Genomic DNA, 27,538 nt, shown 5'->3' with positions numbered 1-27,538 from the left:
TGGGATTAGCACTTTTATAAAAGAGACCCCAGAGAGCTGGCTCATTCCTTCTACCCTTGAGGACACAGTGCAAAGACTGTCATCTAGGAGGAAGAGGGCCCTCACTAGACAACCATTCTGCTGGTACTTTGGTCTTTGACTTCCCATCTCCAGACTTGTGAGAAATACATTTCTGTTGGAAGGAAGGAAGGAAGGAAGGAAGGAAGGAAGGAAGGAAGGAAGGAAGGAAGGAAAAGGAGGAGAAGGAGAAGGAGAAGAAGGAGGAGAAGGAGAAGAAGGAGAAGGGGAAGGGGAAGGGAAGGGAGGGGAAAGGGGAAAAGGGGAGGGGAAAGGAGGAGAGGGAGAGGAAAGGGAAGGAGAGTATGGATACACTGGTTAGCAGAATGTTTGTTGTAAGATTCACAGGACGTTATATTTTTGTTTTTAAATTTATCATAATTCTCTCTGAAGTGAAAATCTAGAATATTAAAATACTACCTGGTATATGATCTACTACATAAATTTCTAATTTTGCTACGTATAGGTATATAATGTAAGGAGTTATTTTTCTTCAACTCAAGGATCTGATTCATTTTTATAAAGTTGTTAAAATGATACCTAGAAAGTCATTATTGAATTTTAAAAGAAGGTTTGAAATACTATTAAGGGCTTATTCTATGTTACTTTTGTTTAGAAAAAGAGTATCCAATAACATTGAGTTTGGCTTGAAACAAAAATAACTCAGGGTCTCCATTGCTGGGTTACAGGGGCACCTGCCACAGCTCAGGATCCTTAATTATTTGGTGAGGAACAGTCCAGACCAATTGCTGTGTAGCCTTTGCCTTCAGATAGGAGGAAAGTAAGTACTTGGAAAAGAAGGGACACATCATCAAGCCAACAGCAACAAGCATCTTTTGAGCACTTCCTATGTGTCAGGCCCTCTCTGCACTTTTACCTGATTCCCCTATTTAATCTTCCCAACAACCCACTTTGCAGATGAGGAAACCTAAATTTGGAAGGTTTACACAATTTGCCCAAGGTCACACTGTTATTAGTGCCCGGGGACAAAAATCTACCACAGGGTAAATACTCAACAGTGTTCAGTGTCTCCATCCAAGGAACTTTGCAGCAAATCTTGTTTCAGAAAGCGTTACAAGCCCTTGATTCCTGAGGTGCCTAATTCAGAAGACTTCACTTTTACAAAGCTAGCTTGCTCCATTTTTTTTTCCAATGTCCAAGTGTAGACAGAAAGGAAAATGAAGACCATCAAAATTATAAAGGTGATCTGGGCAAAACCTACCTTAGAAATTCATGCAACACATTTCTTACTCGGAATAGGGTTCTTTGAAAAACTTCCTTAATTTTCCTGTGTTAAAAGAACACAGTTATGGGCACAAATTGCACAATCCATATACCTTCTCATCTTGCATAAACTTGATAAAAAAAAACAGTAAAATGCATTTTCTCATTGATTTGAATCTATTGGGAAGCCACTCTGGATAACCCAAGATCCAAGTGTGGAGAGAGAAGAAATGTAAAATTCACTGTTTTCTGGAAGAGGACTTTAAGTTGCTCAAGGTCATATACAACATTAGTTTTTTAAGCCAGAAGATTTCTGTCCACTATACTACATAATTCCTGAAAGGAGGTACCTCCTTTAGGTATACATTGCTAAGCAACATCTTATGCTCAGTTTTGGCTGTACAGATCAGCCATGATCATTCCAATAACCAGAAAATGATTATAATACATACTGGCAACAACCTATAGGTGCACTGAAGGTGACCTAACCCAGAATGTGTAAAAGATAAGCATACAGTTCTAAGCCCAAAGTGCTTTTATGATCAGATATCCAGATGGACTAAAATATTGTTCAGGTCAGTTGAAAGTTGCTTTAGGAGAAATGTTTAAAATCTGGCCCTGGAACAAGAAGAGTTGGATCTATCTTTCAAAATGTCATTTTCCCCCAGGCTTTATATCAAACACACAAAATATAACAAATAAAACAAAACACAACAAAAGCCCTTTACTTTTTTTAACATAGATCAAATAAGTAGAAAGGCAGAGAACAGTAGATCTCACATGGGGGAAAAAACCACCACCACAAAATGTTTTTGCCATCCGCCCACCAGTTTAATGCTCTCTAAATGAATGTATTTCCAGAAATATTATCCCAGAAATTTTATGGATTCCAGGCCGTCCTAGAAATATTATAATTTGAATCCCCCATTCTTTGTTTAAAAAATATCCCTGTCTTGGATTTTAATTGAACATAAAAAATTTAGCAGATGTTTACAAAGTACAAATATGATAAGTTTATATAACTCTGCTAATCATTGCCTTCAGGAATAATCAAAACTCTCCAGCCCTTATTAACCCGCACCTAAATCTGTAGAAGCAGCAATGTTCTGGAAGATTTCCGAAAGACTCATGATGATGAGACAATTGAAATTTGAAGACAAATACCAAAGTAGTCACAAAATCTTCTTCCAATAGCAATAATCTCTGCTTCTCAGTAAATATAACAAAAGGAGTTTGAGAATTCTGGATTTGGAAGGAGTCCCTGAGGCACAGACAGAATATGGCTTGCCAGGTCTATAACTCCTTAGTTTGTAAAACCAGGATTAGAATTCAAGTCTAATACTCAGACCCATGGGTGTTCCATACTCTCATTCACAGACTCCCAATAATTTCATCATCAATTACCAAAACAAATCCCTGCATATGTGCATAGGAGATATATAGATGTTTATGCAGCATTGTTTATGATAATTGAAAAAGTGGAAATAACTTAAATGTCCTTTGGAAGGAGAAAAGATCAAATGGGGCTTATTCATCTCACCCAATGCCATATACCAGTTAAAGTAAATCAATTCGTGTTCTATGCATTAATATGCATTTTGTTGTAGGAATAAAAATTATACAATGGAATACTATGATACTATGAAAAGGAAATTGAAAGATGTTCCCATACAAAACCTTCTTATATGCAAATGTGTATTTTGCTCCGTAAATTCTTACCAATCTCAGCATATTTTCACAGTTCAAAAAAGCTACAAATAATACAGATAGAAGTTATGTTTATTACTACAATTAAAAAGTTCAAGGCTGCTCAAAACCACTTGCACATACATGCAATTTCTTCCAAATCTTGAGCTGTTGGTGTCAATTGCCTCATGCAGAGCCTATTAATAAAACTTATATTCACTTGCTTTCTGTGATCATTAATTACCTTCATTTGGGAGACAGAGCTGTCAGGACATCTTAAAAAATAATTTTTTCTCCTGAATTAGAGAATTCTTTATTAATATGTTACATAAAAAGGAAATCTGCTTTAGTATATTGACCAAATTCAGTTAGATAATTATAATGCAATTTGCTTCTTTGCGTTGTGGATATACTATGTAGAATCTTTAAATGTTAGAGGATCCTTTGGTGGCTGCTATAAAAGTCTCATTTTACAAGACAGCCCAAAGAAGAAAAATGACTTCCCTAAAGACATGTAGCTAGTAATAGGCAGCCCTGGGATTAAGACCCAGGCTGCTGACTAGAGCTCTTTACACTACATACCATGTTACTTCTTGGGCATCACAAAATGTATCCACACACTGCCCAATCCCAGAAGAGAAACTGATCAGTCCAGCGATGAAAACAAAACAAAACAATCACCAAAAATCCCCAAATGCCAGTTCATTGCCATAATAATTTCAAGTCAATTTGCCAAATACTCTTTCACTTTTCAACCGATTACACGGAGATTGATCTATCTATCTATCTATCTATCTATCTATCTATCTATCATCTATCTATGTATCTCCAATATAACTCTGGGGCTTTGTCATATGTACATATATATGAATTTTACATACCTTTCAGTTGTGTATATATTTGAGGTGTGGTGTGTGTCTGAAGTCTAAAGACTATAATGATACCTTGGGGAAGTTTCTTGTTGTCCTTATGTTTCTGAATCTCCATCTGGAAAATAATTAATATCCATTACATAATGTACATGGGAGCATTAACACGCTTGACCCAGTGGGCTATTTAAACATGAGAGCATTATAATTGTTCTGCAACAGATTTGCAAGATGTGATTTTAGAGATGCCTTTGTCCAAAGGGAAAATCTCCCCCAATGTCTGGAATAGGTCTCCTTATGGGACTTATTCTTTATGGGACTGAAAGGGGCAACATGTAGTAAATATTTTCATCTGTGAAATCCTCTACTCATGGGGAATAAATATTGACTATTTTAACTTTCTGGTCAAAGCATTCTTATTCATTGCTGTAGGCATTGTTAACAGTTTAAAATTAGAATGTTCAGCATTTTCCTTCTAAAATACATTATTTTCCCAAGACTTCGATTTTGGAATTGTACCAAACATTTCCGGATGTATCATTAGTCATAGGATAATTTTTTAAAAAGTGACTCTCTTCAATTCTGGTATGTTGTCCTTACACACGCAATCCTTTCCTTTTTAAATTGTTGTCCATGTATATCTTAGAATTAGTCAAAAGAATTTTTAAAACTGTAAAACAATAAACATTTTGGGAGAAGCACTTTGATCCCAGATCTTATGTAATTGCCATTATTTTTCACTATAAGCCAACCATATCTTTGACTCCACTGTCATATTTTTATTCTCTTAATATAATCAAAAAAGGAAAACATTCTATAGGAAGTCATTTCCTTATTATAATGCAATCCCAGATTCTATTTAGCTCATTTGGTTTGTTTGTTTATTTGCTTTCCCCGGGGGCAAAAATATGTTATTTTCTTATGCTGGCTTAAGAAATTTTAAGTCATAATTTCTGATTTCACCAGTAAAACTAAATAATTTTGGCTCTAGCCAGGTGTTGGGAAAACTCAAAAGAAATTTAGGTGCTACAGAAAGAGAGGTTAGTAATTCCAATTGCTCAGCTCTTGCCTTTAGCGTATTCTCTGAGTTGCGTTGGAGTATGTTATTGAGTTGCTGTGAACTACTGCTGCCAACTTCTACCCTAGAGATGGCTATATTTCAGAGATGAGTGAAATTATATTTGTAAACAAGTTTATAATCATTAATAAAGCTTACCAAACAATTTAAGCTCTTCAGAAATACACATCCACTATTATAATTAATTTTCTATTGTTTAATTACAACCTTTAATAGAGACATGAAGACTTTTAAAAATGTATAAGAACTCTAAACTTAATTAAATTTGATTTCATGATGTTTATTTGGTTTTTGTAAGTTTCAGGTGTCAAATTATTTCTCCTTAGAGATCCTGGTGAAATTCCACCATTGACTGTTCCAACGTACTGTTTAAAAATCCCTAAGAATATTTTTCTTTAAAGTTGACAACTGTGCACTCTGGGATCCAGATGCTATATTCGCAGTATGATGATTTTGTTCTGTTTTCCACACATGGCCTTCTCATACACTGTCTCCCAGGGATGAAAAATTCTGCCTTGAATGAGAAGTTTTAAACCTTGCTTGAAAATAATAAACACGATACTTTACATGTTTATGGCCATTTAAGTTAAAAAACGTGCATTTACATGTATCATATTGTTTTACTCTCAAAATTAGTCTTGTAAAGGGAAAAAAGGCATTAAGTAATTCAGTAAATTGTCTGCTGCATGCTAGCCACTATGAAGGGACTGCATGATAGACAAGGCAGTCCCAAAACTTAGAATTTCCTTGGGAAGGTAAGACACGAACAGAATTAACAGCAATAGGGCTAGTACATAAGCGTCTCTTCCAATTGAGAAATAGAGGGGCAAAAGGAGATTTATGTGCCGCATTGTGCTAGGAAAGGCACATGTATTATCTCCTGAAACTCGAAACCCGTGTTTGGGGCATGGTCTCCACATGATCTGCACAGTCTACCACAGTGTGAGTCCCCACGGGGGTCCTTTTGACGTCGAGCCCATAGAGTCGTGATGGAGTCTTAGACATGAGGTAGAACTGGCTTTTTTACTCGTGAAAACACTGAGGCTCATGGAAGTGAAATGACTCGGCCAAGGTCACACACACTGATAGCGGCAGAGGCGCGGCCGGAACCAGGTCTTCTGATGCCAGCCCAGTGCCTCCCTACATCTCTACTCCCTGTGTTAGTTTTGGAAACTATTTGCTTCCCTATCGCCCTTCGTCTGGGTGGGGGATGTCATTTTCAGTCAATTTACGGACTTTTCAAAAAGAGAAGGGTGGATAGGAGATTGGAGAAAAGTTTCCTTTCGGTCAGTGAAGAGGCCTGATTCGTTCCAACACCATTTATGGACCTGCTCGTGCCAGGCACTGGGCATCCAAGACACAGCGAAAACAGATCCCCTGCCCTCAAAGACGCCCTAGTTAGGGGCGTCTCCGGGTCTTTGATGACCTCCTCTCACGAGCGGTCCCCAGCCCTCCCCAGGGCTCACCTGCCGGCCTCTGCAGGTACCCACGTCCCTAGGACCCGCCACTGGGCCAGGCCCAAGCAGCATCAAGCCCCCGGTCCCCGCCATTGCGCCCGCGTCGCGCGCCTCCAGTCGCCACGGCAACCAGGGAGGCGCTGACCCCTGGCCTCGAGGCCCCGCCCCGTCACGTTCCCGAGACCAACATGGAGAAGGCCAACCCGGAAGTGCCGCCGCAGCCGCCCGCCCGGTGTTAGGAGCCGCCGGCCGGGCCAGGCCGAACCAAGCGCCCGCAGCCCTGCAGCCCGCGGACCGCCCCACGTCCCGCCGGCGCCGGGGCGGCCGCGTTCCCCGCCCTCCTCCACTCCACCCCTGGCTACCCGCTCCCGCCCGAGAGGAGGAGCTGAGGCGAGGGGGAGGAGGAGGCGGGAGAGGTTTGCGAGAGGGAGCGAGGCCGCGTTAGCCGCCGGCGGTTCGTATTACCGGGGTCGGGAGGAGGAGCCGGGCCGGGCCTGCGGACGAACGCCGGGCGGGCGGGAGGCGCGGAGGCAGCGGAGGCTGCTCGGCCGCAAGGAGGCAGGCGGGAGGCCAGGGGTGCAGAATTGGGGCGGGAGGCTCCCTTCACCCCCGCAGCCCTCCGCCCGGGTCCAGGTGGCCAGGCCTCACGTGCCCGCAGGCCTGGGGAAGGTGGAGACAGGGGCGGGGGTCCGCGCAGAGGCCTGCACGGCGCGGCCAGGTGATGGTGGGCCTCTGTGTTTCTCCAGACGAAAGGGGACCCCCGGAGCGGCCGTGCCCCTGGGCTGCCCCCGCGAGGCGTTTTGACATCAGCCATAGGGAAGTCGGGGAGCCCTGAGCCTGCCTGTTTCCGTTAAGTGTCCTTAGGATGCAGTGATTAAGGAATTAGGCTCTCCCTCCGGGAGGGGCACTGCCTGTGCTAGTGAACTCGGGGGCAGAGAAACAGGACAGGATGATGCTGTCCGAGCAAGCCCAAAAGTGGTTTCCAACCCACGTGCAGGTCACAGTGCTCCAAGCCAAAGATCTGAAGCCAAAAGGCAAAAGTGGTACCAATGACACATACACTATAATTCAGCTGGGCAAGGAAAAGTACTCCACCTCTGTAGCTGAGAAAACCCTTGAGCCAGTTTGGAAGGAGGAGGCCTCTTTCGAGCTACCTGGATTGCTAATGCAGGGAAGTCCAGAGAAATACATTCTTTTCCTTATAGTTATGCACAGGTCCCTGGTGGGTCTGGATAAATTTTTAGGGCAGGTGGCAATCAATCTCAATGACATCTTTGAGGACAAACAAAGAAGGAAAACAGAGTAAGTTATGTAATTTATTTTGAATTTGGGGGAGTTTATGTCTTATTTATGGTTTTTCTGTTCTTGGAAATTATCCGTATACTTCGGGCGTTGGTTTTTGGATTGAAATATGATCCAGTTTTAAGCACCATATTTGCATGAATCTGAAGTAAAAGTAGCACTCGTGATGAAATATTTTTTAAATGGAATCATTAATGATCCCTTATTCTTTCTGTTAAACATCTGTCAAATAATTGAATATTTTGTGGTGGATTTTAAGTAAGTTAACATTGTTTCAGTATAAGAGGACTGGATCACAGTATTGACCAACTAGAACTTCATATAAATTGTTATGGATTTTAAACCTTACAATTATCAATGAAATGGAAGATGAGAAATTAAATCTGGCAATGTAATGTTGATGTGTCGCACTTTGTAGCTGTCAAAAGATAAATCACCAGATTTAGAACTCAGTATTTCGTTTCAACGTTATAAACACAGCTTTTATTTTAGCTCAGCCATTTTTCAGGGTCGGTGCGCCTTGATGGGAGTCTATACCTGTTAGAAAAAAAAAAAGTTTTAAAAGTATGTACAGACATCCTCAACTTCGAATGCACTTACATTTTCCTTTGAATTTGCAATTACATCAGAGTTATTGTATTCAGAATTGGTTTTCCAAAGCTATTGTGTTTAGACCATATTAAATGCTGTAGGATGGAGAGAATGATAAATTTTTGTGATGAAATGATTTGATAACATCTTCAGTGGTCTTTTCAGTATGACTTTTGAGCTTGAGTTAGATATATTTTAATTTAAAAAATCATAATATAAATTAACACTAGGATATTGTGTCTTAAATTGAAAAAAAATATGTTTTTAGAGATAGGTATACTCACCCCTTCCATAAACTTAAAAGGACATTATATTAATGAAATTAGTGGGAGAAAAATACTGGTTGAACTTCTAAGAGGACTTTCCATTTCCAAAATAGTGTTGGTGTTTTGTTCAGTTATAACTGAATTTATTTACTCTTTAAAAAACTTTCTTACAATGATATTTTTCTTGAAGTTGATGTTAATTCTTTACATTTTAAAACGACTCTCTCTTGTTCTTTTCTGTACATTTCTACTCTCAGGCTTCTCTTGATTGGAGTTTTTTTGTTTCATTTTAAATCAGGTCTTAACCTAAGATTTAATATATGTGGAGTAAAAGTGTAGAGAGATCAGAAATACTAGGAATGCAGGAGGAAAAATGGTACCATTTAATTGAGATGAAAATATTTTAGAAGGAGAGAAAAAGTTAAGTGTGAAGTTTAATATATATCAATGATTTGAATAATAAAATTATTTGATACCTAAAGAGTGGCATTCAGTTTCCTCCGAGGGATTCTTTATCAAATTGAAAGTGAAAAATGGATAATTACCAAATAATCTGTTTCAAATTGCCAATTTTGGGTGACACTTAGTAAATATTTAACGTGTTTTGAATGTAAACTATTAAGTATATTGCACCTTCAAATTCCTCACTTCATTTATAGTACTTTAATATTCATGGATCATGTATTTCAGGCCTTCTCTGAAACATAACTTTTCCTAGTGAAAGTAGGACCAAATGTGAACCCAAGGAGTCTGAGGATGAAATAACCTTTTACAATTTTTTCTTGTTTTACTCCTAGTCCTGGGCAACATCACAGTTACAATACATTTGGTGTGAGCAATACTCTAATATTATGGTCTCTCCTTATAGAAATTCTCTACTGGCTATTATATAAAATTGATTAGAACTTTAGGGGTAAAATGCTTTTAAATGTTATCAACAGGGTTTGTGATGTTATTGCATTCAAAGTGATTTTCATATGTTGCTAAACCCTTAACATTTTATTTGTGGATAAATGGGGACCATGTATTTGATGAGATATCTTTATTGGTAATATTTCTAGTTTTTTAATATATTTAATAGCTTCCTTTTCTAGCACAGCTGTACCTGTGGCCCAGTAAGAGACAGACTTGAGCCGCTGGTATATTGCAAGAAAGATATTTAATATTCTGCACATTGCTAAACTTTTTCAGCATATTCCCAAGTGCTTTTTAGAAAACTGTTTCGAGTGATGAGGACTACCAGCTGACTTAGAAGTCCTATGAAACTGCTGGGTGTGACACTTTTTACATTTTGACACTGAAGACATATATTTACAGCTTGTCTTCCAGTTGTGTCATGATAGATAAAGAAGGATGACAACTAAAATTATTACTTTACTTATTTTCTTACCTTGAAAATATATGTCTTTTTTCTCTCTTAAGGAATGGGGAAAAAGGGTCTGAGCCAGAACCCTTTGAGTGGGCCTGGGAAGAGAACTTCTGTATCTCCTCCTTTAGAGGATGTCTGGGTTGGTTCTGGCATGAGATTTAAAGAAATAATACAATATTTAGTAATAGAATGTTAAAATCATTGATGCTGTTGTGTAATATCCATTGATTTTTTACAATAGAAGTAGCTGATGTTGACTTTTTTTTTTAATGCTCATGAAAAGTAATAACAACCAGAGTCTGTAGAGTTAGATGTGACTCAAACATATGCAGATTTTAGGACGTGTGTGTGTCTCAGCGGTGCACCTGTGTCCTGGCCTCTGGCACCCTTACTGCCAATTTTGTCCCATTTCTGACCACACAGCACCAATTGCTTGGGAATAGTTCCCATATGTGTGCTGGTTTTTGAACATGGACCTGTGCCCACTAAAAATTGAACAGAGGCCATGTACAGTTTAAATCCAGTACTCCAGAGGTGAAAAAAAGTCAGCTAATCCAGTAAGCTCCAAATGCTGTGTCTTCATTTTATCTTTCTGAAGACTGGAAAAACAAATGCTATCTCTGAAATGATTCTTGAAGATCTCATTAAGACTTCCCTATTATGTCATTTTCAAAACAAAGCAACTAAAGTTATTTGTCATTGCTACATTTTCAATGAGTATATTTGTAAAAGTTCTTTGCAGTTTTTTTTGGGGGGTGGGGAATGGACATTATAGTGTATTTACAGTTTGTAGTCAAATACTGATTTGCTTTATTCAGGTTTACATAGATCTTTACAGTTTCCTACTAAAAAAACAAGACAATGTAAACACATACACACACACACACAGTTGTAGCTTACTTGTAAGAATATAGTTCTAGAAATAAAAATTGAATAAACATTTAATGCAAGGCAGACTGCCTTCCAGGAGCTTATACTCTAGCAGTAGAAAATTTGCATTGTCTTTCTCTTCAGCTCTCATGTCTCCTTATTAAATACAGTGTCCTGCAGTATGTGCCAGCCATGTGGTTAACCTTATTAACATATGTGGTTCATCAGATAAGAAAGAGCTTCTATTTTCCTGCAGATGTTATTCATCAACTTTAGATTTTTTTCTTTATTGACTTTAATCTGACATTGGGAAGTTACATATCATTCCTTGTGCCTCAATTTCCTCATCTATGAAATGAAGATGTTAAAGTAGATGATTTATTGGTCTTATCTCTAAAAGTCTGTGAATTTCCACTACCCCCACCCCGTTCCATTTTGGGGGTAATTAATTTTTTTTTACTCATATTTGCTTTGATTTGTTACATACGTGCTCGTTTTTGTTTGCAAATTTTTGGTACATTTTTCGCAAAGTATATTCACCTACATTCTATAAAGCCTGGGGTACTACAGAGTATTTCTGAGATACTGTTCGTCAGATGTGTTTCTCTCCCTATTGAAAATAGCTCTGTTTTCCAAAACTTTGAGTTAACTGGGTATATAATCTGCTTCATTTCCAGGCTTTTCGAGTGCTCAATTGTATGTTATTTAAGGTTGTCTATTTCACAGAAATCGCTGTCATTTCTTATTTCTAGCCCCTGTTTCTTCAGATTTTACCATTTGCCTTATATAAGGGATTTTCTCAGTTTAAGGTCTCAGGCTAATGGTATTTTAAAATATTGATATTCTAAGAAATGGCTAGTTTTGATGCAACTATATCTGAATTGATTGAATAGCTCCAATTTAGTTAATCAAGAAAATATTTTTCTTCCATGTTACGTGCAAAGATGTAGCTGGTATTTATATCATGTGCCAGTATTTCAACTTGATATACAGTAAATGTAATCTTCTCCTGGCATATCCAGTTGGTAACAATGAGAGAAAGAACTAATGTAAAATTAGATCAGAGTTCCTTTGTAGCTAAGAAAATTTGTTACACTCGATTAGAGCTATATTTAAATAATAACCTGTGTGCAGGAATGGATATTATGCCTCATTGCTAAGTTACGTGAAAACATTGTAGAAACTCTTTCAGGCTTGATTTTGTAGTTTTTTTTGGCTGTTTTCCCATAGAATGACCACTTGTGACATGGCCAACTGGAGAATTTCTCATGGATAAAAATACTATAAAACCAAAATATTGCTTCTTGTATATCATTTAAATACAGATAGTGCCATACATTGAAGGGACTAAACATAAGATTTGGCTTCATTTACAAAATAATTTTTATTTGGTATTGTCACAGTAGCAATAGTAAAATGAAGCAAATAGATTCAAACAAGAAGCATTTTAGGTTTTTTTTTTCCTTTTGAAAACTTCACAAGATTTATTTTTTGTCACTTCTTGCATTTTACTTATTTTTTGCATATTTTATTCAGGAATAGGCTTTGATTCATTTTATATCAATCTAAATGACATCATATGCTGTTTTAATGATTAGCAAGCTATATGCAATGATCTCCAATGTTAACAAAACTCTTTTGCTACTTTTACATAAGTAATATTTTGGGATGGGGCCAGGTATTTATTATTGTATTAAAATGTCATGAGTATTCATTTTATAATGCTCAAAAATAATTTGTATTGGTGAATTCTTTCAAAATCTCTGCCTCAATGTCTTTTAATGTTAAAAAAAAATGTCCTTAGGCCATGAGCAACACTTAATCCCATATGGAAAACTTCTAGCATTGATAAGAATTTTTGATGATGAGTGATTTTCAAATCACAAAAGAAAAGATTATCTAAAAACATTTTCAAACTTGCCAAAGACCTATTCATTCCTTCAGTATATGTTACATCACAGAGACAATGATCAGTTTTTTAAACTAAATAATAAGTAAAGCCCGAAATACTGTGGCTGACAGATTCTTATTCAGAGCTTAGGTTGCCTTGATGTATAGTTACTTTACCTAAAAGGCTATTTGTATGTAACAGAACTCAGTATCCTCTCTCTGTGTTACAGCCAATTTTTTTTTCTTCTCTTTAAGGTGGTTTAGATTAGAATCCAAACAAGGAAAACGAATCAAAAACAGGGGTGAGATAAAGGTCAATATTCAGTTTATGAGGAACAATATGACCGCAAGTATGTTTGACTTATCAATGAAGGACAAAACCAGATCTCCTTTTGCAAAGTTAAAAGATAAGATGAAGGGTAGAAAAAATGATGGAACATTTTCTGATACGTCTTCTGCAATCATTCCAAGTACTCACATGCCCGACGCCAATAGTGAATTTTCAAGTGGTGAAATACAGATGAAATCCAAACCAAAAAAGCCTTTTCTTTTGGGTCCTCAGCGACTCTCGTCAGCGCATTCAATGTCTGATTTATCTGGGTCCCATATGTCTTCTGAGAAACTGAAGGCTGGCACCACAGGTCAAACACATCTTCTCGGACACCAGTTAGATTCCTTTGGAACAGTTCCAGAAAGTGGTAAGTGCCACTTTCTTGTGTCCTCATTGGTCTGAACTACCCTTTTAGTTTTTAAAGTTTAATTTCTAAATTTAGTAAATCAAAATAGCAGTTGCTTTGTAGTATTTTCCAAATTTTGTCATTCATCAAATATTGAGTACCTACTATACCTCAAATTGGTAAGTTCCTTGAAGGCAGAGCTTGTCTGCATTTGTATTTATATTATTAGATGATAATAAAATGAGTGCCAGTTTCCTTTTATGGCCTGGCTGCCTGTTTTACTGCTGTTTCTGCTGTCTAAAAACCCTGAGCATAAATGAATGTTCCATTTCATCATAAAGTCCTTAGAAGAAAACTTTTATGTTCAGAAGTAAGAAAGTAAATTTAATGCTAATGAAAGTCTCTGAGAATTTTTAACATTATCATGCCAACCAGAACCTCTAGTTTTGACATCATAGTTTATATGATTGTGAGCTGAATACATTACTAATGGTCTAGCAATATGCTAGTTGTTATCAGCCTCGATGCTTCAGACTGCTACACCTTAGCATTTTAAGATTGTTTCCTTGATTTTTTGAAGGTTAATACATTTAAGTGGCTAATTGCTCTCATTCTAAAAGCAGCAGAATGCACACAGACTGTGTCAAATAGTGTGATGTAATGTGTCACTGATTATGTACTAACTACAAAATTGTTTGTAGGAAGTCTCAAATCTCCACACAGAAGAACATTAAGCTTTGATACTTCTAAAATGAACCAACCTGACAGCATTGTGGATGAAGGTGAATTGTGTTTCGGAAGACAAAATGACCCATTTACAAATGTGACTGCTTCATTACCCCAAAAATTTGCAACACTGCCAAGGAAGAAAAATCCATTTGAAGAAAGCAGCGAAACATGGGACAGCAGCATGAATTTATTTTCAAAACCAATTGAAATAAGAAAAGAAAATAAAAGAGAGAAAAGGGAGAAAGTTAGCCTGTTTGAAAGAGTGACTGGAAAAAAAGATAGCAGAAGATCTGATAAACTTAACAATGGGGGATCTGATAGCCCTTGTGACTTGAAATCACCTAATGCATTTAGTGAAAATCGCCAGGACTATTTTGATTATGAGTCAACCAATCCATTTACAGCAAAATTCAGGGCTTCAAATATAATGCCATCTTCAAGGTAAGCTTAATATGGGGGAAGTTCTACTATTTGGGAAAATCTTGTACTTGAAAGTATCAAATATTTCTTTTAAATGCTAGAATATTTTCAAGTCATTTTATTTTATTTGAAAAACATTTTTATTTGTATAATTAAATTATAGAGCCAGGCAATGTTGCATATATTTTTGGAACTGAACTTTTTTATCTTAAGAAGATAAAAGACTCTTATTCTCTATCCTGGTCTACTTCCACTTATGTGAGCCAGAAATTCACCAAAACTTAGAAAACAACATGGCTTGTGATGAGACATGGCGAGAGTGAATTGCCAGTGAGTGTTAGTTCAAGCCAGAAATTTAGGTGATAACGTTTCTAGGGATTCGTTCATGGGCTACCTGGAAAGGACCAACAGCAGCCCATGTGCTATTCTTTAAAAAACGCCAGCTTCAGTATTAATGGCTTTCCTAATAGATGTTAATTATCCTTATTAAATGGCTATTTAGAAGTGGTTTTTATTTGAGAATGCTTGTTATTGGCATTCAGTAACCCTCATGGGTTCTGTAGGTATACCCAAGGGATCTATATGATGATTTATAGTCAGAAATAATCACTCATGAGAAAGATTGGATTTTCCAACTTTGAGTTTTCAGTTATATATATAATGGTGCTTTTCTTATTCCTTAGTATATCTAAATTATATCTATATATCTACATTTAAATCTATATCTATATAAATTTATATCTACATATATAGATATAAGTGTAGATATGCTAAGGAATAAATTTAAATATGGTTATGGATTTTACAGAAGTAAACGATGAAATAGCTGATTAAGGAAACCTCAAGCAAAGAAAAGATAAATTTATTCCCATCTTAAGTATAGTTGGCCCCCCATATTTGCAAGTTCTGCATTTTTGGATTCAATCAACCATGGAGTGAAAATATTTTAAAAAATAAATAAGAAATAACAATATAGTAATGAAAAAATAATGCAGATTTAAAAAACAGTACAGTGTAACAACTGTTTACATTGGTTTACATTGTATTAGGTATTATAAGTAATCTAGAGATAATTTAAAATATATGGGAGGTTGCGTATATGTGCAAATACTGTACCATTTTGTATAGGGGACTTGAATATCCCTGGATTTTGGTATCCTTGGAGTCCTGGAACCAATCTCTCTCAGATACTGAGAGATGACTGTAATTATCTTGGAAGAGCATGCTAGAGTGTTTACCACGTAATAGAAGATTTTCTTCAAGACAGTAATATAGAGTGTACAGACCTGAATGGGAATACTGGCTTAGAAGTGCTATGACCTCCATAAACCTCAGTATCTCCATCTTTGAAACAAGGAAAATAATCCCACTTGATAGGATTCGGTGAGGATAAATGAAAGTACATAATACAAAGCCAGGCCCCAAATAGGGAATCCATAAATGGTGACTACAATTATGTTTGATGTATCGTCATGTTATATTTTACTAAAAAACAGTGCTTTGTTTTGTCCCACTAGAAACAGCAAATAGAGTATTAACAATCAATCACTTTTAGGCTGTGCCCTCTCACCTCTCTTATGTATCTTCCATGATATTTTAAAAATTTGCATTTAAATTTTCAAAGTGAAGTGTACTTTTTTTGTTTTCTTTTACCTATAAATGGATATTTGCCATGGTTTAAAAGAGTATTCTGTTCTGTTTATAAACCATACTCCAGAAAAATAACATTTTTATCATATGGTATCAATATTTTATTGAAGAGTTTATAGTTTTGATATGCCATTCAAAAATATTTTGGTATTTTACATACTGTACTTCACATATTACATTAAATCTTATATGGGTAAATAGAAATATATTTGCTTCTTTCCCTCTTTACTAAACTTTTTTTTACAGAAGGTTGTTGGAAACAACTGTCTGAGATAACTTGGAGATGGGGCAATTTAGCTAATTTTAGAGTCAAAAGAAAAGCAAGAAAATGGAAAATGGTAGGAAAATAATGTTTTTACATTATGGGTGCATATGGAAAAAAAAGCTTATTGAGTATTTGCAAATCTTTAATTGCCCTGTATTTGAGTTGTTTATGTGGGCTGTTACGGGTTTTAAAAGTGCTTGTGGCATTTTGACACATCCAGGCTTTGTTTTCAGTTACTTTATTATTATTGGCTGTTTCTAGCAAAATTAGAGCTGTTTTATGATGTATGAAATGATTGCAAGTATGTAAAAAAAAATAGTTGTTTTTCATTTTATGACTTTCTCTTCTTCATATTTATGAGATGCCAGATATGAGGACAGAACATTTGTGGATTCCTAGGAAGTTATTCTTTTTGCATCACAAACCATCCGTGTGGTAAATGTAAAACATTTGCAGTAAAGGGGTAGTTCTAGTTAATCTTATAAAAAAGAAGAATTGAATATAAATAGACCCAAGAAGAGTGTGCAGTTCACACTTTTGGCAAGCAGCTTTATCTTGAGTGGAATTTGGGAGGATATTGCCAAGGTAGTGTTGTCTTTATGTAACAGTATAGTTCTATTTTTCCTCCCAGTATCAACCCTCAGCTATCTGCGACATTTTAAATTTCTCACATTAACATCCTAACCGAATGCACTTTTGGAGCTATGGGCTCACATTATTAAGACACGTGCTGTGAATTTTTTTCAGGAGTGCTAAATAGACCTATTTACAGTTTCCTGGACTCTTGTGGCCAGTGTTTGTGAGAATGCTGAACAAGGTTAAGGGTAAAATACATAGCCATGGAACTGCATTTTCTTCTTGGTGAGTGAACTGGCTCACTTGTGATTGCTGGTACCTAGGAACCATATTGTTACCCTCTGGTTGAATAATGTATATTATTAAAACTGGAGAATTTTCTTTATGCCCAAAATTTTAAAATGTACTAAGGCACACTTTTTTTAGAAGTTAGACTTTTTATTCCTTAGTGTTAAGTAAAGTCCGCCTGAAGAAAGCACTTTGGAAACCACAAAAAATACCACATTTTGATCCTGTCCTTGGAATAGGTCCCATAGTTTTACATAAAACTGATAGAGGAAATTAGGCATTATCTTGGGTTACTTCAGCAAAGAGCAGGGCTCTTTGAAACACTTTTCCCCAAAGTTACTAATTTGCAGTCTCTTACATGCCCCTATTTCTTTGAAGCATTTCCTGTTCTTGTAGGGAGGGGTAGTTGTTCCCTGTGCTGCAGCATTTTCTTACGTAAGTCTTGTCTTCTGTGGGCATGGCATTGTTCACTAATAGCTTAGTCTCACTTTTTTTGCCCACTACCATGAAGAGTTTGATAGCAGGGTCTGCATTTCATTCCTCTTTTTGCCCTTAGTCTCCAGCGTGATGCTTGGTAGGTAGCAGGTATTAGATATTTTGAATAAACGCACACAGTATAGCAGACCAGTTTCTTAATGCACACAGTGTAGCAAACCAGTTTCCTAATGCACACAGTATAGCAGTTTCCTGAAATGCTACTCTCATTCCGTTAGCCTCCTACTTCCAGCCCTGCTTGCGTGGGCTGTGAAGATCTTTCTAATAGACTGAAAACAGATCCATAAAGCCGTATGTATGCATTTTTATGTACAACTAAACATTGTTAAAAATCTAAGTTTTAAAGGATTACTAAAATTTAATATTCAATCTAAATAGCACATTTCTGGAGACTATTAAGAACTGTGTATTAGGGTAGGTTGTCAGCTGTAATAACCACAGGTATCAGTGGCTTATCACAGCAAAAGTTTATTGCTCACTCTTGTCACAAAGGAGTTCACTGGAATGGTGATAGGAAAAGTGAGTGCTTTGCTCTATGCATTCATCCGGCTCTGCACAGTCTCTCAGGAAGCAGGCTTCTTCCTTCTTGTGATGCCACCATTTAACACATGGCCTCCAAGATCAGTGCAGCGCGGGAGGAGAGAGAGGATCAAAGGAGGGTCATTTCTGTGTGCCAGGCCTAGTGCAGTATGCATTACTTCCACATATGTCCCATTGGCCAGAGCTCACCTGTGCCCAACCTCACTGCAACCTGTGAAGAACTGTGACTTAGCTGTATACCCAGAAGGAAGCTGAATTGGGTTTAGTGAGCTTACAATATTGTGTGTGCCATTGATGCCAAATCAGCTTGCTACTAAGAAGTCGGGATGCTGTCCAACACTGGCATGCTGCAAAACTCCTATGACACATATACAGTAAGTAGAGTTGGAGTTCTTGTAATCTTCAGGAGAATGTTTTCTCAGTTTATTACTGGTACTAAGTTGTTTGTATTTTAAAATTGCCACTAGTCTTGTTTTTTAATTGTAAGTCACAGGTTGTTTAGCATCATAAGTATCAACTAATTTTTTTCATGCTTTATCAAATAAATTGTCAACTAATTTATCATGTGGTTTATCCCACAATTTGCGAAGTAATCCTTCTTTTTATCAGCAGTATATCATTTGCCAAAAACAAATATGCCTGAATGTTTGTTATACCATTTTTAATTTGTTCACAACAAATTATCTTTTAATATATTATAAAATCACAAATAATAAATTGTAAATAATGTTACCACCAGGCTGTTTTTCACTTAAAAGTGGAAATGATGGGTGTGTGTCTTCACCAAGCCAAATTTGTTCATTTCATTTCTTTTTTTTTTTAACTAGGACATAGCAAGTTCTGGCTTATTTAAGAGTTCATGGAAGAGATGTATACCACTTTCAGGTCTGGCCCATGGAATGTCCTCTTAACACTCTTAACACAATCCTCCATTTTGCCTCTTCCTCCATATCCTGGACCAGGGATTGGCAAACTAAGCTTGGAGGCCAAATCTGGCTTGCTGCCAGTTTTTGTAAAGTTTTGTTCGAACACAGCCGCATTATCGTCATAATTGTGTACAGTGGTAGCGTTGAGTAGTTGTGACAGAGACCATATGGCCCACAAAGCTAAAACTATTTATTGTTTGGGCTTTACAGAAATACTTTGCTGACCCCTGCAGTAGCTGAATGGAGAGGATCTTTGAGATGGGCAGAGCTGTAAGTAGGAGCAGCCTGGGTCTCTGCATGCAAGTGGAAGGCCCACCTGACGAGGAATAGCCAAGTGGCCCTTGTCCAAATGATAAATTCACAGGATATAAGTTACTGAGATTTATATATATATTTATTAGAGCACTTAGCATTATTTATCCTACTGAGGAGGGCACATGGGCTGTAGTACCTTTCGTTGTGTTTAAGAAAGCCCTAGTCAAAAAAGTTTTAAGAACTACTGGTTTGCAACACCAAATCCACACTCCTCTTTCTAATGTTCTAAGGCTTCTTGTATTTTAGGCTTTTCTTAACCTTCCAAGTTTTCTTTTACTGTTCCTCACCAACCTGTCCTAGGTAAGTTAATTTCCTTACTGCCATGTCTCTATACTGAGGTCCTTGTAAGCCATGCCGTCTTCATTCCCGGGCTCAATTGTGGGGTGCACTCAACTCATCTCTGAGTGTTCTTTTTTGAGTAATAACCTCGTGTTTCCCTTTGGATTTCTGCTGATATAGAAGAAGTAATTACTATACAATGTTTATTGTACTAGGTCTTATATTAAGCTGTGTAAGCTTCATAACAGTTGTGCAGAATCCTCTTTCTTGGGTGCACCACAGCACCTAGATTTGTGCATGACCTCAGTGCTGATCATCAAGGGCTCCTGGAGATTATTTTTTTTTTAGCTACAATTTGTTGGGCCTCCCCTCTGACTGAATTAGAATCTTTAGTGAGTGAGCCCTGAAGTGAAAATCAACATTTTAATAACTTCCCATTGACTATCGGGTTTAAAAATTGCTGATCTATATTATATCACCTACAGTGGTCCTCCTACTCTATGGGGATACGTTCCAAGACCCCCAGTGGATTCCTGAAACCAGGCACAGTTCCGAACCCTATATATCCTGTGTTTTTTTTCTATACATATATACCTATGATAAAGTTTAATTCATAAATTAGGCACAGTAAGAGAGTAACAATAATAATGAAATAGAACAATTACAACAATATGCCAGCATCACTCCTCTTGCACATTGGGGCCATTATTAAGTAAAATAAGGGCTACTCAAACACAAGCACTGTAATACTGCAATAGGCGACCTGATAGCCGAGATGGCTACTAAGTAACTAATGGGCAGGCAGTGTAGACAGTGTGGGTACACTGAACAAAGGGACTGAACAAAGGGATGATTCACATCCCAGGCAGTACAGAATCGGATGGCCTACCATGTCATGAGGCTACTCAGAAGGACACACAAATTAAAACTTAGGAATTATTTCTGGAATTTTCCATTTAATATTTTTGGACTATGGTGGTTAACTGAAACTGTGGAAAGCAAAACCACAGATAAGGGGATGGGACTACTTTATTTCCTAAGCTTTCAGTAAGTATTCATTGTGAATGGAGATCAGGAATTGTGCTGGCAAATTCGTACTTAAATTAGACAACTTAGTCATATTAGCTCTGCTTGCAGGTCCCTAACTAAGGTAGAGGGTACAGTAAGGAAGTTAGCTTGGCTAAAACAGAGATATGGTGGACAGGAGTAAAAGATATGGCTGAATAGGTTAAACACACACACACACACACACGCACGCACCTAATGCACACACACACACCCTAAATTATAGTGAGCATTGAAGACCAGGCAGAAAAGTCTATTAAATATTTATGGCATCTATGGATGAATTGTTTCTCAGGATTGAGGTAAAACCTGAGAGTCAATAGTGATGAATGACGCTTAAAAATATGCTTCTATTTGTATGCTACCCATGGTAAATTGAGGAGAAATTCCATGATGTGTATTCTTTGAAGGAGGTGTAAGTTCCTTGAAAAATTTCAGGACCACAGAACTCCACCTACTGAAGGGAATTCTGCTTGAGAGAATAAGATTGAGAGAGTAAGATTTTCTCTCTGTTAGAGAAAATTGCTTATGTATGTCTTATTCTGAATTTTTTTAAAAAAATCAATATAAGCCTACTACTCTGTGTGATGAGTTTCTGTTGTTTGATGTTAGGGGGGCAGCTGTTCTGAGAGTAATAATTTAATGGGAGATATTTTTACCAGAGAATTTTGTTTGGGGACCGACCTTCTATTTGTGACTCATAGAAAGAACATGCTTTCACTCCATTATTTTCTGCTCTACTGTGGTAGTTGTGAATGCCATGTAGCAAATTCTTAACTACTCCTGAATAACTAAATGGTATGTTCTGTAATATTATTTCTAGTATTAATTGATTTTCCAAAGCATGTATTTCCATTTTTAATGTTTGGTGGAAGAGCCTCCCTCCTTTTTAGCAGATGATCTCACGCCAAATAGTTATATTTTAGGATGGTACAGAAATAGTATCTAAGATCCAGACTTGTAATGTTTTAGTGATTTTTCATGGCAGTGTGCCTTCCACTTCTGAGGTCAGGTCTACCTGATTCTCCCCCTCTCTTCCTTCTTTCCTTCCTTAATGAGTCAATTCCTGTCTGTGCTTGTGTCATACCTTCCTCAGGAGGTACAAAAAAATTGGTTACCTGGAATGTATATTTAAATGTCTTTCTAATTTTCAAATCACCATAAGCTTGTAAGCATGTAGCCATTTTTATGAAATTGTGTAACATGTTCATTAAAAGTCAAAGACTGTTTACTGTAGAATTTACATTTTGATTTTTAAAAAGTATAGTAAATAAATGATCCTAAAGAAAAAGAGCCTATTGATAGTTTTTAAACCTTCATTTTTATAATGTCCCAATGGACTTTTTTTTCCTGAATGAGTTTAAAGTTCAGTCGTTGGCATCATAAACCTTAATATGCAAAGGATTTGTTTTAATAGCAATATTTACTTTTTGCTCATATTTGTCTAGTGTTAAAGATAATTTGCCTGTTATTCATGGTAGGCTATAAATCTTTTACACACTTGAAAATTTGTGCCTTCATTTATGAGACAGAAGACAAAAACTTTTGAGATGATTTTTAGACCCATTAATCCATTAGTGCTCAGAGATTTACAGAATGTATCCAATGAAACAATGACTATAAACACGAAGTATGCAACGTGATTAGTTCCCTTAACACTAACTAGAACTTTTATGTTTAACTCCCCAGATACTACTTGAAACTTTTTTACCCTTTGTCATCCTAATACTCATTATAATAGCTCTCATTAATTGGTGCATCTCCCAGTGGGTTAATTTGCAGATACCAGCCATGCCATCCTTGTGCTAACTCACTAATGCAAATTGATATTTAGAGTCTTCAAAATTGAAAACAAAAAAAGCTCTGTAACAAAAAAGACAAACTTTATTGGTTTTTTTTTTTCTTGAGAGATTGAGGGTATAGCAAGATTCTGAGAGAGAAGAAAACAGGCCAAAAAAATTCACAAAAACTAGTGTAGGCTAATAAACTGATGTGAAAATTTCTCAATTTACAGCACTTGACAGGTGCTAAAAGAAAAGCATCTTTAATTTTAATGTGTTGTTAGGACCTCTTTAGAGAGACTGTACAAGTTATTAACAAGGTCCTCTGAGACAGGAGACGGGTAATTAACAAGACCTATGGAGATATAGTTTAGGTAATTAACGAGCTCTTAGGCACTGGACACCGGATAACACGTAGCGAGTCCAATAGTTAAAGAGAACAAGTTGTTATGATATGATCAAATATAAGATACAGCATGTAAGCCCTCTTGAGGTTTCTGATAGGAAAGTAGTAAGATTGTATTCCAGTGACCCCAGTGCACTGACTTTTGTAAATCAGTATGTAAGGTTTTTGGTTTAACTTTTAAGGTAGCATTTGAGAGAATTATTTTTAATTGTTGTTACATGTAGATTAATAATCTTTGCTAATTGCCATTAATGAACATGTGTATTTTGAGAAAAATGCATTGGAAGCACATCAGTTGTATGATTCTAAATTGTCTTAAACATTTATTTTCAGTTTATTTTTTACCTGTGACTTGTCGGCTAAAATTGCCTATTGCAAATTAACCTTGCTTTCCTTGTCTACTTTAAAACAGTCAGGATCTAGGCCAGAGAGGAGATGTGGCCCTGGCACCAGTTTGGTTTTTACATGTTATGCCCAGGTTCCTCCAGTCATGCCCCTATGCTACCTTCAAGTCTGAGATTTTATATTCCCAACTTCAAATATTTGGTCCAGTTATTTCCTGTGTAAATTTGAAATTGCTGAAGTATGAATCTTGAGTTTTGGCTCAGAAAATTCCCACATTCAGCAAACATTTATTAAGAACATGTTATACTCTAAAGGTTAAGAATATAAAGAAGGCCCTTGCGAGGCTCCTGATTCATTCTGTTACCTGCTGTCTCAGTGGTGCTACTCTAGCCCATCAGGATGATTTTTTTCTGAATTTCAGCTCTGAAAATCAAATGATATTTTCATTATTTCTGGAATATTTGCTGTATATAAGGAAATCATATTGTTGAGATATAAATCCTGCTCTTTGTGCTCATAGAAAAAGGTGTGTAAATATCAGGTCTGAATTTCATATTAAGGGTTGGACATTGTATAGACACTGGGGAACCATGAAAATGTTTAAGTTGGTTTGTGGTATGATTGAATTAATGTCTTCTATCATGAAGTAGCTGTTGAGGACAGAGGTTGGGAAAGGGAAGAAGGACTTGAGACAGGGAAACTAGTTAGGAAGTTAATATAATTGTTTTAGTGAGAATTGATGGAGGTCATTTGGCAGTGAGGAGGGAGAAGAAGGGAGCATCTTTGAGAAATATTTACCCATTATGGGACTTACCCATTCTGCTTTTGGGTAGGGGGGTATTGGGGGGGACTGGTAAGGGAGAAGAAACAATAAAAACTATTCCAATGGTATGTTTTCAGCTGGCGTCTTAAGTTTAATGAAATGTAGCATTTTTAAAACCCATTTAATTTAGTACAACAATGTCAGGTCTATAGTCTTTGAATCAAACTTGGGATTGTAGTCTTGATAGAAAGGTTTGAATTTTTTCTTTTTGTTTTGTTAATGAGGTGCTATATTATTTTAGTTTTTTTTTTAGAGACTAGGAATCAGGTGTTTTGAATTGTTTGAGACTAGCAAGTTAGCATGAAAACAATAGCAGCTTTTGAAAGTTTGTTTTTCAGCACTGAAACACTTTGGCTTCTTTGAACACAAGAGTGGAAATTTCAGTAACTGGTTGTGGATGTATGCATTTAAAGTGTTTCTTTCACCTTAGCATTGACATTACTCAGTATATTTCTCTCAGGTGGTTTTGGCTTGACCAAAGCTTGTCTCTGTTGGACACTTTTTGTTAGTTTCTCACTAAGAGGATAACTTCTATTTCTTACATAATTAGCCCTCACTTCTGTGGACACTACTTTTCCAGGCTTCTATGCTTAGAACATTTCCAGTTGGGCCACTATGATCACGTCATCTGTGATTACTTTTTTCCCATGACAATAATGCTTTAACTTTTGAAATACAGGTAGCATTCCTGTATATTTAATTTATGGTGGTACAGTTACCTTGTAGCGGAGGTGTTTTAAATAGCTGCTGGTGATACAAATTAACTATGAAGTGATTTTTCTTACCTGCATGTAACTGGTATCTAAGACTATTAGGATCCAGACATTTGACATTTATCTCTTTGAACTTATATTTTAAGGATTAATTCTTGGTCTTTGACATGATATATTTAATATATTGCTATGTAATAAATACTTATAAATATTAAAATCTTATATATTTAATATATTATACACCAAATAAAATGTCTTTATGTATTTTATATATTTAAGCTTAGAAATCTTGGATAAAAGTACTGATACCACTTAAAAAGCAATTAGTTGAATCAGCTTGGCCTTCTTAGAGTATACCTTAATTCAAATTGCTATTAAGAAAAAACTGTTTCACAAATGTTGTGTGTAAAGCTCTGCTAGGGCTGGAGAGGTATGGGGGATGACAGTCCTAGCCACACCAGCTATGGAGAGGGATATGTAAGAAATAACCTATAATCAAAGCAGAATAAACTGTGTTAAACAGAAGTACATGGAGTTTACTGTGGAAAGGTAGATGAAAAGAGCAGTTCAGTCTACTGGAAATTGGGAAGTGCTTCTTCAATGGGGAGAACTTTGAGCTTGATCTTGACCATGGAACATCATTTTGTAAGTTGGGGCATGACTAGATAGACAACTCTGTTTTAGTAAATGGCAATAAAGCTCTTTTTGAAAATTATTAGATAAGTTTTGGGGGGATAATTTATAAAAAGTGACTAAATACTATTATATCATTAGCTGTTTATTAACAGCTTAGTAATTTTACCATTTCTTTTCTGGTTGGAGTCATGGAGCTATATTCTATGTCATTCCCTGACTGGTAGGTTCCTGAGGAAGTATGTTTGCTGCTTTAGGCTACCAAGGAGCCAATTAGTGGGTGCGCTGCAGCAGCAGCTCTGCATGAAGTGTAATGAACTCTTTGTTACAGAGCCTAGTATGGGAATGGGGGTGTTCCAGTTAATCACATATTTTGTTTTCTAGAAGTATACAATGCATTTGTTTCATAGAGACTTTTTATCTTCAAAGAAATTAAATGCTGCAAATAATTAAAAATGAAAATCATACTGAACATAATTTAATATTTGATTCAGAAAGCACACTTGATTCACTTCTTTCAGTGAAAGGTTTTACAGTATAACATGAAAACATTGAAATACTAATAATAGGATATTCTGAAGGGAGTATAGGATAAGTATTAAGAGTTCAGATTTAGGAGTCAGGTCTGCCTTTGAGTCTCTGTTAGCCGCGTGGCCTTACTTAACCTTTCTACACCTCGTTTTTCCAACTGTAAAATGGAGATAATAACCTTGGTGTAGGACAGATTAAATAATGTCTTGTACAAAAAGTGCTGAGGGTAGTGTTTTACACACAGTGCATCCAGAAACGATAGCCCTTGCTAGGATCTTAATATACAGCATCTAGAGAATACTTAACAATTGCTTTAAATAAATTAGGTGGAATTTTTTTCCAAGTAATAATATCTTCTCAACTTAAAAAAAAACTTAAATAAAAGTAGAATTTAGAAGCCTCTGGTTTTCACCAACTGATAAAGGACCTACATTTGGCAGGAAGTAATAAACTTGATAGTTTTTCTAGTATCTTTCAAGACATATATTCAGCAATAATCTTTGATGAGATAAAACTAAAACCACATTGAAATTAAGTAAAAGTATTCTCTGTATTAAGTAGAAAATTTATAAGGCAAAGCTATTATGGTAAATATTGATGTAAAGTCTTATGTTCAGAAATTATTTCATAGTACTAATAAGGATATTGCAGGATAGATATCTAAGCTGTGGCTTTCCATTAAGGCATGGTGACAATTTCATAAACTCAGATGGCTGAGCTCAAATTAGATTGTTAAAGAAGGCAGTTCAGACTGTGATAGTAAGAAAGATAAAGGCTGCTTATTGAAAACTCCTCAGAACATTTCAGTCCCCTTTGGTAAAAAGGGCACTTGCCTTAGGAAATTCACACAGGCACTGGTGTCTCTCTTCCAACCAAGATTCGGAGGTTGGCTCTTTTATTTCTGTGTCAGAGCAGGTGCCCTCTTTGTTTTTCATCAAGAGTATAAAATTCTACTCTAGTAGTCCCTGAATTCAAGGTTCTTTAATATATCAGAAATAATATTCATTGTATTTTTAATGTTTTGTCATCCTGGTTTTAAAAAATAAATATTCTTCACTTAACAGAAAAAAATACATAACCAAAATTTGAATGTTAAGTATTGTTAGACTGTCGTCACGTCATTTTATGGAATAGTATCTCTTGTACTTACAGAGATGGATAAGATCTTATAATGGCAACTCTTTGTGCCTCCCATCTTTAGACTACCAGACAGTGTATATTAGGGTGACATTCTAAGATTCAGATGTTTATTTTTGAATTTGATAAGGGATGGAAATTTTTGCTTTTCCTTGGTTATATGTATTATTGCTGTTCTTTCTCTGTGAGGGTTATGTTGATACTCTGATACAAAGGATGCACAAAGCAAAGTCTCTGTCTTTAAAAGTATAAGCAGGTAGATATAGAATGTGTAATTAATTGTCC

General features: G+C 36.4%; 2 protein-coding genes across 7 annotated transcripts in view; one reads left to right on the top strand and one right to left on the bottom strand.

Moving 5' to 3' along the window:
• The window catches only part of LOC743191 (protein CASC2, isoforms 1/2), a 165,019-nt gene extending 158,453 nt beyond the window's left edge, over positions 1-6,566 (bottom strand). For 4 of the 5 annotated variants that reach the window (XR_010147025.1, XR_008537486.2, XM_003951763.6 and 1 more), the window contains exons 1-3: positions 6,381-6,566; positions 3,849-3,954; positions 1,280-1,345 (exon numbers count right to left, since the gene is read on the bottom strand). Coding sequence is in view for 2 of the 5 variants with exons in the window: in XM_003951763.6 (XP_003951812.1) it covers positions 1,305-1,345; positions 3,849-3,954; positions 6,381-6,464 (231 nt within the window). In the remaining 3 variants the exon portion in view is untranslated. The remainder of the gene's footprint in view (positions 1-1,279; positions 1,346-3,848; positions 3,955-6,380) is intronic. The other variant, XR_010147026.1, reaches the window with a different exon arrangement.
• Positions 6,567-6,655: 89 nt separating this feature from the next.
• RAB11FIP2 (RAB11 family interacting protein 2) overlaps positions 6,656-27,538 on the top strand; it is a 41,881-nt gene continuing 20,998 nt past the window's right edge. The window contains exons 1-4 of one of the 2 annotated variants that reach the window (XM_003951767.6): positions 6,656-7,673; positions 12,915-13,357; positions 14,038-14,506; positions 19,436-19,495. In XM_003951767.6, coding sequence (XP_003951816.1) covers positions 7,321-7,673; positions 12,915-13,357; positions 14,038-14,506; positions 19,436-19,495 — 1,325 coding nt within the window. In that variant the 5' untranslated portion in view covers positions 6,656-7,320. The remainder of the gene's footprint in view (positions 7,674-12,914; positions 13,358-14,037; positions 14,507-19,435; positions 19,496-27,538) is intronic. The other variant, XM_001152274.7, reaches the window with a different exon arrangement.

This window comes from Pan troglodytes, chromosome 8 (assembly GCF_028858775.2).
Source record: "Pan troglodytes isolate AG18354 chromosome 8, NHGRI_mPanTro3-v2.0_pri, whole genome shotgun sequence".
NCBI classification, from domain to species: Eukaryota; Metazoa; Chordata; class Mammalia; order Primates; family Hominidae; genus Pan; species Pan troglodytes.
This window is presented reverse-complemented; position numbering and strand designations above follow the sequence as displayed.